The sequence below is a fragment of the Conger conger genome, chromosome 2 (genome assembly GCF_963514075.1).
Source record: "Conger conger chromosome 2, fConCon1.1, whole genome shotgun sequence".
In the NCBI taxonomy this organism is placed as follows: Eukaryota; Metazoa; Chordata; class Actinopteri; order Anguilliformes; family Congridae; genus Conger; species Conger conger.
The window spans coordinates 24432334-24443664 of NC_083761.1; the positions used below are offsets into that span (position 1 = coordinate 24432334).

Genomic DNA, 11331 nt, shown 5'->3' on the forward strand with positions numbered 1-11331 from the left:
AATAAATTGTTTAGGTGCTTAAGTCTCGCTGTGTTGCCCACTCAATCAGGCGCTTCTCAACGGGGGGAAAGAAATAAAATAATGAAGCTGTAACTTTTGAAATGGGAAAACAGTGGTGAAGTCTAGTGTGCCAGTCTATTGTCTCTTTTTGTTCCAGGAGTGACACAATGTATGAGGGGCTGCAACTAGTCTTTTTTTTTTTTGGCCGTCGTTCGTAAATTCGCTAGCCCCCTAACTCCCCGTTAGTGAGACTGATGCGCGGATTCCGCCCGTAGACGCGGGTTTAACCCGGGTTTTTCTCCGCAACGTCCTTTTCGGCGTATCCGCGTCCAGCCGCCCGTAGTTCGCCTGTATCCGGAGAAGAAGAAGCAGCGGCTTAGTAAACATTTTGGGAGCCTCTGTGTGTTTAGTTCGGAGGGCATGCGAAGAGCTTTTTTAGGTCTGTAAACAAGCCCCGCGCCGTTTGGCCTCGCTGGGAGAAATCGTAGACGGCTCTGGAGTGCGCTTTTGGACACCGCCCCGCTCCCTGCCTCACTCTGAGTACGGGAGAAGAGCCCAATCTGATGGAACGCCAATCTCCCTGGATTTGGGGGATGAATTATTCTCTGTCTACCTCCCCGGATCCAGATTATCACAGTGTTGTGACAGTAGTTAGCTGACAGCAGAGACCGGTTTGAGAAAGGATTTATCACTGCTGAGCGATGTATTTCTTATAATAGCGATATATTCCTTATACAGGTGATACATGCCAAATACGAACAATATATTCCTTATATGAGCATATATTCCTTATATGAGTGATATATTCCTTATGCGAGCGATATATTCCTTATAGGAACAATATATTCTTAATAACAGGGATATATTCCTTATACGAGTGATACATTCCAAATATGAGCACTATATTTCTTGTATGTGCATATATTCCTAATAGGAGTGATACATTTCTTATATGAGTGATATATTGCTTATAGGAGTGATATATTCCAAATACGATTGATATATTCCTTATGCAAGTGATATATTCTGAATATATTCTATGCTCTTTCCTTTTCTATCCACGCACACACAAACGCAGACAGACACATTTGGATACGATCACACATTTGCACACACATACACACACACACGCACACGCACACACGCCCACACACACTCACACTCACACACACACACACACACACACACTCTCGCACCAGAACGCGCACACACCCTCACACACACACACACACACACACACACCCTCACACACACTCACACACACACACACACACACACACACACACACACACTCACACACGCAGCCCTCAGGTGCAGCTTCCCATCTTCGTGCCTCACTCCATTAGGGGGCCCTCGCGCTTAAGAAGTGGCAATTATTCTCACGACAGCCCCGCTAAGACTTATTTTTCTTGTTTTTCTTTTCTTTTCTTTCCCCCGATTTCCCTCCCTTTTTGCAGAAAAGGTCACGTATCGCCTACAGTGACGAGGTGCGGAACGATCTCCTGGGGGACGGAGGGAGCTCCTCGGAGACTCAGGTACGGCCGCCTTCAGCCGGGGCCCGTGCGGGTGGCTGGGGTGGTGGGGGTTGGAGGGGTAGGTGGGGGTAGGGTGGGGTGGGGTGGGGGGGGGGGCGGGGGTGAGCGGGGTCAGGGACGCGGGGGCCCATCGCAAGCTGCTCTCCGCCACCGCCCACATTGGCACCAAGTCATGTGGAAGGAACTCTGTTTAATGCAAAGCCGCCACTTCATCTCCATCCAGGGCCGGGCGCGAGAAGCCGGGACACACGCTCCCCTTTCCCCCCAAAAAACACCCTCCGTCTATCGCCCTCCCTCTTACCCAAAACTCACTATACAACCCCCTCCACACACACACACACACACACTCACACACATACCACACACACACACCACACACACCACACACCACACATACCCCCCCCCCCCCACATACACACACACACTCACACACACCCACCACACACACACCTACCACACACCTACCACACGCACACACACACACACCCACCACACACATGCTCCGCACCCACCACACACACACACACCCACCACACACCACACACACCCCCCCCCCCACACACACACACTCACACACACACACACACACACACACACACACACACACACACACACCACACACACCCACCCCCCACCGCCACGTATTTCTGGAGAAAAAGCGTTTGAACACACGGGAGCTTTCATAATCATCTTTTATAAGCTTTTTTAAATCAAGGGGAGTGCAGGGTGAGGGTTGGGGTTTGGGTGGTGGGGGTGGGGGGGTGAAATATTTAGCAAGTTTGCAAGTGTGAAATATTTTTCCACGACAATATGTTCACAGACCGAAGCTTCGGCGCGCTCTGCCTAATCGCCTGGCGTATTTATTTGTTTATTTTTCAGCGGGAGCGGTAAATAACTTTTCTGCAATGTTGAAACCACGTGTTTGAGCATTCCCTCCTCCACCACCCCTTTCCTGTGCTTTGTGAAGTAACGTCTTGAGCTCACTTATCTTTCTTTGCGTTTTAACTTATTCTGAAGAAAAAAAAATGAAAACGGAGAGTTTAAGTGGGTTTGTCTTTGCACCGTCTTTCACTGTTCGTGCCGAGCGCGTGTCCTTTCTAAAATCCATAACAAAACAAAAACAAGAGTCGCTGTCAAAAAATGTGTTATATTATTGACTCCTCCATATTAAAAGTAAACAAACAAACAAAAAGAAATGAAATACCTATTTTAATTGCTGGGAACTGTACGATATGTTCTTAAAACTTTATTGTCCTGTCTTATTTTCTGAAGTCCTGCGTCAGAAATACAACAAAAAAAAACTTGACACTTCAATGCAAACTGACTGCTTGTCACCTACGCAGCTGCCGTTCCTATCAAGCACTTGCAATTCTGACCACAGCGCTTTGAATAATTATATATTACATTTTAATTATCCTGCCAACTTTGCGGTAGTTTCATAACACGTCACACGCCGTCCTCTGTACTTGCTGAAACTAGAATGGAATCTGCCTTCGTCGAGCTGTCTCCAAATAAAGTTGTCTTTTTTGATATCCCTCTTATTACCATTTCAATAATGACCCGTGCACCTCGACATCTTACAAACATATGTATCCTTAGCCGAGATGCGTAATTGATATGCATATGCCTTCCAAATTAGCGGGACGGAAAAAAACGCTGCAGTGACATTTTATACGGAGGCTAGAGGCTGATGTGCCAGAACTGTCACATAGAAGGAAGTGATGGTTCATATCAAAATCTCCTACGACACGTATGCGCGCGCACCCAGACACACACACAGACACACAAATAAAGCAAAATAGCCTCCATCTTGGATAGTCTCCTTTCAATTTTTTTTCCCTTTAAAAATAATTAGCAGTGAATCTTTTTGTTGAAATATTTATTTTTTAAATATATATGTATATATTTTGTGTGTTTGATTAGTACACTAATATCCTGCCCCCCCACCCCCACACACACACACACTGTTTAATGAAACGGCCCATATTTATTTGAAGAGAATATTAGACTTACTTTCCAATTAGTTGATCATTTAAGCCACTTAAACTTGCAACTGCCTTTTAAAGCAAGTTATGTTTTCTTTATACTGCACATCTAGCCTTTACAAATGACGATAAATAAATGCAATATGAAAATGCAATTGTATTTTGACACAGCTGAAACATTTCCTGAATATGATCCGCTGTATTAAGCAAATAGTAAGCTTTCACAGAGCTTGTACACATACGCACATACGCATGCATGAATGCTCACTTTATATTTATATTTTATATGATTATATCTTTGTGTGTTTGTGTGTGTGTGTGTTTGTGTGTGTGTGTGAATGCAGGGCTAAATAATTTCTGTCACGTTTTATTTGAAATTGTGTACATATGGGATATGCATGCAAAAACACAAACATGTAGATTCACACATACACACACATATCCACACATACATAAATAATGGCCGTGAATCGGTCAAACAACCTGAGATTGTAACAAAGGCAAAATAAATGAATTATGCGTCTTTAAAAAAAAACAAAAAGAAAATCTGGTGCCATATTTACCTCATTTCCATTTAAAAAACTTGTGGAGATAACACAAGTCTTGGTCTTACTGTGTGTGGAGTGCATCAAACTTCAGTTTTATTTTATTTTTTTATTTTTTTATTGAAGGAGACGGTGGCGATAGGAATTGGGAGTGGGGGGGGCGTTGGGGGGGTTGGGGCGAGTCGGTCAATTTAATTCCTGACGATCAGAAGAGGTCAGAATCATTTCATATAGCCTCGGCTGAGCAGATCATTACCAGACACAAATATGTTCGTTACATGCCAAGGATTTATAGCTAAATAAATGGGTAGCCTTCATAAGTTCTGAAAATGGCGTGTTCGCCCTGCGATAATGTGCAAAGGCCGGTTTAATAGAGTTCGGCATTTATTCGTTATCTGTATGCGGACAGAGACAGAGTTGGCGCTATCGCTTTTTTTTTTTAATAACGCGGTAGACTACGGACGCACGTGTTTTTCGACACACAAAATTCACGGCCAGGTTTTCGCTTGCCGCACACACACGCACACAAACACACGCTTTCGCACGTAGGCACTCTGCGGCATAGTTTCGATTTCAGTCACAGCAGAAGACTTGGCCACAAGAGATTCTGCTGGTTTGAGCTGGAATGGACCAGATTTAACAGGCTACAAAAGGAAGCAGATTACCACTTGTATCAAATTCTGTATTGAAAAAAAAAAAAAAAATCTTTGTTTGAAAAATCCGCTGATTATCATAACAGAAAAATTGCAGCAGTGCGATTTTGAATACAGGATGGTGTTAGGAACAAAAAGGCGAAAAGAAAATAAATGAGGTACACAAGAAAATATAATTACCAAAATGCATAGTATGTCGTATTTACCATACTTATTTTATTTGGCCGGATTTAGAAATGCACACGTTGTCTATGTTAATCTAGGCGATTTCCCAAAACGTAAAAGACGATTAAAAAAAGTGAAAAGGCATTCTCCCTCATAGTTTTCTGCAAATCCTCCGCCAAGACTTGCGTTTGGCCAAGCAGCACAAATAAGATAGAACAAGTTTTGTTTGGTCCCTATTGAAAGCGGTGACAGACCCTGCAAGCGATCATTGGCTATGGTGGGGCTGGGGAAACTCTAAATAGCCACATCTGTAGTGTAGTTTTAAACTTTGGCCCTTTAAATAATGCAGTTAACGCGGGGGTAGTGACCTTAAAAATAAAAGACAGTTCGCATCAGCAAAGTGGCCCTTTTTCGCTGAAAGAAAAACAGATTTCTTTATGCTGTGTGCTCTATTTGACAGCCATCACCGCTGAGATTTCGGGGGCTGGTGGCTTCCCAAGCCGCAACTCTCAACAGACGCACATAAAACGGCTCACATATCTTAAAGCTTTTTATTTTACACACTTCAGTTTCACATTGTTGCCGGTCCAAATTCCCAGGCTGGACTATTACATGTTTGTGAAGTGTATACAATAATGAAAACAACAACAATAACAATACTAATAATAATAATTATATGAGCAAAAACCACAGCAATAATAATAATAATAATAATAATAATAATAATAATAATACTATTTATCAATGTTGTTTATTGTTTGGTTTTCTTTGTTTAAGTGCAAGTTTGTTACTCGCACTGTGTAAACAATTTGCTAAACCTGTCTTAATGCAGATATCTTTGGTGTTTCTTTTATTTGTTTTGCTCTGTGTGTCTATTCGTCCATATGTCACACCGAAGTAGACCAGCAGCATATGCAAAGGGCCGTGAGCGGCGGGCTGGACGCGACGGCCGTAAACATCGCCCCGCTAAATCTGCCGCAACAATACGCTCCTATTTCCCGGTAACGACCGCACGGCTGCGGTGTTCAACAGCGGCGACACAACGGCTAGTGTTAATGACTGGAGTTCGCCCATCGTCACGTTTGCACTTCAGTGTATTTCTTTCTTTTGCTTTTTTTTTTTTTTTATGTTTCATGTGCCTCGTGTTCAAGAACTTCTGAGACCGGATTTGTGACGTCCGTTCACGCTTCCCCTCATGTCTTTCGCTGAACGAGGAGACGTTTGTCGGATCAAATAACGTCAGTGTTTTGCTGACATGGCGCCTTAATCGTTCCTTAATATTCGTCGTCAGAGTGCGTGTGCGTGTGTGTGTTGAGGGGGGTATCTTTGTTGTCAGCTAGTTGCTTTACATTAAGAAGTGCAAAGGCGTTGTCCTCAACGACCGCGGCAACCGTGGTGATTTGACGTCAATTCTGCGAACCTTTTGTCAGGAATCGAGTTTTATAATTTGTGATCCAAGTCCTGCCTCATTCTGTTACGTTGGCAAATTATGAAAATATAAAATTCAGAATGACCAAACAGCACAAAGATGAGAAGAGGACCTAATAATGGCCTAGAGCTCCCCTTTAGATCCCCCAACCTTTAATCTCTCAGAAGAAATGGAGATTACAAAATCACCTGCAACGGCAGGCAAATTAAGAAACTTGTTCCCCCTCTTTCACCAAATGCATCTATCTGTGTATGACTGATAAGCGTAGATACACCACCTATCTTTTGTCCCCTCGTCTGTGTATCTGCGTGTCGTTGTATCGATAGCTGACAACTAGTTACTATTATACATATATTAATACCATATACATCATGCATGTATGTTGTGTGTGTACCAATATGTATATATGTAATATGCACATGTGCACACATGCTAATGATTCCATTAATTTAATTAAATTTTGATGTTATTTCCTGAACCAAACTTTAAAAGGCAACTGTATTCCATATTAAGAGGGAATGGCGTGGGTTGGTTTGTTTATTTTGATTTAATTTGCAATTCTTTTTATCAAATATGAATAATGAATGCTAAGATTCATGTTTTATGACCCAAGTAAGTTGTCTAATAATGTGTATTACCTTTATGTATTTATGCTTATGTATACAAAAGGCCCTCACACACACAGAGTCCTGCATACATAATACATGGTATACATGGGTAGAAAGATGTGTGCTGGTGTTTGAAATATCGAAAATCTGTCAATCACGGGGCACGCGTCATCTGCTGTCTGACACGGCGCCGAAAATATGGTAACGAAATGCTGGCGAAGCCACCATTTTGTGATTACTACATCAGGCGAGGTAGCCCTTGAATGATGGCTTGTGTTGTATCCTCTCCTCCGAGTACTGTGTTTTGGGCTGTACAGAGGGATTGCGCTTTTCTCTTTTCCTCTTTCCTGCCATCCCGAGTGTTGTGATGCGAGTCAGATTTGCCTCTCCTTGATGATGCGTCTTCAGACGGCGGTGCGCAGAGAAATCCATTCCCCCTCTCTTTGTTTAATGTGACAGCGCCGCGAAGTTGATCTTTGTTTGTTCAAAAAACTCCGCGTGAGCGCGTGTTTAGCTCCGTTTAATGTGCCCGTCTGTGATTTTGTAAATGCTAAACATGCAAACGGATAAATCGTCAAGGTTAATTCCGTACCCTACTGTCTGACTGATCTCTTTTCTGCCATATATATCTCCTTTTTATCTTTCTCTCTCTCCCTTTCTCTGTCTGCTTTCACGTGGCAGTTGATAAAGTTACGTGAGGAGGTGAGTACTTCTTTGGTAGCTATTTTAGTCTTGTGTTTCCTTTTTGAACTTCCTCATTGATTTCCCTCATAGTTAGTGAATGACCTCATTCTTCAGCAGGTTAGTGTGCTTCCTCCGCAGAGCCTTGTGGCCTCTCTCTCTCTCTTCCGGAATCTTCCGCTGCACCACTGTCTGCTCTTCACCTCCTGTCTTTGCCAATTCATTTGAAAATATTCTACCAATTGCTGGAAAAAACGTGCAGGGGTGCACAGTGACACGCTTTACGTAGTTTGGGAAAAGTCGTCCCATTCTCTCGGTATTCACAACTCGGCATGTGAACACCTCCATTTTGGCACTGCACTATGTTGTGTACATAAAGGGGTATTTTTTTTATTATGTATATATATACGTATATATATATATATATATATATATATATATATATATATATATATATATATATATACGTACATATATGTCTGTATGTATATTATATACATATATATATATATATATATATAGAGAGAGAGAGAGAGATACAAACACCCAAGTACCCCACATATATGTATGTATGCATTTTTATTTATTTATTTATTTTTCACATAAGTTCCATTTCCCACAATGAGTGGACCTGAATGAAGCCTGCAGCCACCCCACACCCCCCCCTCCCCCGTGTGAAAAGCTGCAATTGGGGTGGAGGGGAAAGAAAAGAAGAGAAATAGAGAAAAGGTTGTGGATGATAGAGAGGCGAGGGGCTGCAGCTGTTAAATGCGAGAGACGCAAAAGGCCAGGATTCCGTTGTCTTTGTACGTAATCGCATCGTCGGACGCCGCCGGCCTCGCCTTTCTGCCCCGTCCATATCGGCTTATACAACATGTCGCCACTCCATTTTCAACACCCACAGGGGAAATCATATCATCTGCCGTTCCCTCTACACATTGGCTGAAAATCATTTCATGGGCAATTGCTTATCCTTGACAAAAATCGGGCATTGAACTTTTTATGAGTGAAACCAACTTTTTTGTTTTACATTATCATTTGTAGCTAATGTTTTTGAAATTGATTTTGTGTTCTCCTATAACATGAATTCAATTTGTTCAGACAACAAAGGAACAAATACCAAATACGGATTTTGCATTAAATGTAATTATTTATATTATTTGAAGTTGCAATATATGTTTTTATATGAACAACATTACTCTGTTTTCATATTTACATTAATAATGACATTTAATGCCAAATGTGTGTGTGTGTGTGTGTGTGTGTGTGTGTGCGCGTTTGTGTGTCTGTGTGTTTGTGTGTTTGTGTATGTGTATGTGTATGTGTGTGTATGTATGTATAGTTATTTGTAAGACGTCAAAGTGTATGACTTCTATTTTTGTATTTGTATTCGGATTTGCAGTTGTCAGAATTGTCCTGTTTTTCAATTCTATGGGAAAAAAAATAGAAAACAACCTAGAATTCAGTCCACAAAAGACTGCTTATTGATTGTAGATTCATAGCAATGTCAACAATGCAACTTTTTTGGAACACCTCTAGAGGCAATGTTTATTCTTTGGGGAGTAAGTGTGTGTGTGTGTGAGACTGAGTGAATGTGTTTGTGTGTGTGAGCTTAGCAGCATGCTTGCCTTCACAGAAATGTTGTAGCTGAATATTCCCGCTTGTACAAAAGCCACTTCATCCGTCAGCATTCATAATTTAGCGACCCTCACTAGACTGAGGGCTTCACTATCCTTGACTTGCATGTTATGTTATTTTTCCATTTTTATTTTCCCCCTGTTCCTACATTGACAAACAAAAGCGGGAGTACACATTTCAAGCCCGAGGTCCCTCTTTCCACTACCGGAGTAGAGCCATTATCCCATTTGGTGTGTGTAATGAATTTATGATATTTTATTATCTTCCACATAGTATACCTACTATTCTAGTCGGATGGTGCAATGCAACTATTACGTCTCTACAGATATGCCCCTTATCTCTTTTGGAATCTCTTTTTGCGATTAATTTATTACTTGAAATCACTTTCTTAAGAGTTTATTTGTCATTCTGCTTGGAAAGCGCCTTTCATTTTATTTTCTTCCACAGAGTGCGGCTGGCATTCCATGTAGAACGCGCGATTAAATTATCGCATTTTATTTTCCTTTACTCCCCCCACAATTTTTTTTATTTTTTATAAAAGGGCTGCATTTTTATCAAAGACCCATACAGCTTATATACACTTAGCCGCCTTTTAAAAAACTATACTTTACCTCGTCTGGAAAACATGTTTAAATATTTAGCACCCACACTCACAGCTGTTTGACACTTGTAATTCCCCATCTTACAAGTTCCAAACAAACCGGGAGAAGATCACATAGTCAGGATGAATCGCGACTGTCATCATTATTCAGTTTGACGCTCACCCTTATTGAAATAATAAGGTATCATCGGCACTTTTGAAAATTGTGATGGTAACCGTCGCCGTTTGATATTGAAAAAGGGGAAGAGCATGGAAGATGTTCTGTGTGGAGTTGTGGAGCATTGTTCCTTCATTCACTCTTAATAACTTACAACTGAAGTGCGCTTCTCGCCAAAAAAAAAAAAAAGAGAGTGAAAAAGATCAAATTTTACAGTTCCCAGGAAGGGCCCTTTGTAGAAAATGTAGGTGTCAGATAAAACTGCTTCCCTGTACACGTGCACAGATGTGTACGCACGGCACACACAAATACGCGAGCAAGCATGCGCACGCATGCACTCGTAGGCACAGACATACGCGCATACATGCGACGAGCACACACACACACGCTCATGTGCACACACGTGCTTGCACGTGCACATAATCACACGCGCGCACACACACAGGTATGCATATGCACATACACACGTGTGCGCACATACACACGCAGAGGGTAACGTGCGCGACGGCAACGTGCCTTCAGCATGTCCCCCGAACCGTTTCACGTCTGAACGACTACAACCAAACCCGCTTGAAATTCGGCCATTTTAATTATTTATTTTTGTAACCCCCCGCACCTACGAAAGAACGTGCTATCGCAGGTTTCAGGTTTGGGGCTGTAACATCTCCTCCCTGCCCTGGCGCCGCGTGTGTGTGTATGTATGTGTGTGTGTGTGTCTGTGTCTGTGTGTGTGTGTGTGTGTGTGTGTGTGTGTGTGTGTGTGTGTCTGTGTGTGTCTGTGTGTGTCTGTGTGTGTCTGTGTCTGTGTGTGTCTGTGTGTCTGTGTGTGTGTCTGTGTGTGTGTCTGTGTATGTGTGTGTCTGTGTGTGTGTCAGTGTCTGTGTGTGTGTCTGTGTGTGTGTGTGTGTGTGTGTCTGTGTCTCAGAGGGGGCCCCGCGTCTCCTCGCAGTTTGCACCGCGCTCCTCGGGGCCAGGCCCTGGCGCTCCCGTTTGTTGTGCGGAGAGGAGAGGTTGCGGTTGATGTATTTTTCATACCGCGGACAGGTGAGTCCACCAGCTGACTGGACAGTTTAGGGAGACACAGACTGCGGGCGTCGGTCCTGGCGGAGTCTGTTGTCTTGATGGTGTCGTTCTGAAGCGGTGTGAGTTTTTTTTTGGGGGGGGGGGGGGGGGCAGAGTGGGGGTCGGGTTGGGGGAGTGGAGGGTGATGTGAATACTGGCAGGAAGAAGGTACTCTGAGGAGTGTGAGGAATATATATATTTTTTGAAGCACTATGTGCTGTGTGTGTATGTGTGATTGTGTGTGGGTATGTACATGTGTGTGCTAGCGTGTG

General features: G+C 42.7%; 1 protein-coding gene across 4 annotated transcripts in view; it reads left to right on the plus strand.

Moving 5' to 3' along the window:
* Positions 1 to 11331, plus strand: part of vti1a (vesicle transport through interaction with t-SNAREs 1A) — a 187844-nt gene that overhangs the window by 33289 nt on the left and 143224 nt on the right. For 2 of the 4 annotated variants that reach the window (XM_061227389.1, XM_061227405.1), the window contains exons 4-5: positions 1458 to 1535; positions 7602 to 7622. In XM_061227389.1, the coding sequence (XP_061083373.1) occupies positions 1458 to 1535; positions 7602 to 7622 (99 nt within the window). The remainder of the gene's footprint in view (positions 1 to 1457; positions 1536 to 7601; positions 7623 to 11331) is intronic. The other 2 variants (XM_061227398.1, XM_061227413.1) reach the window with 1 other exon arrangement.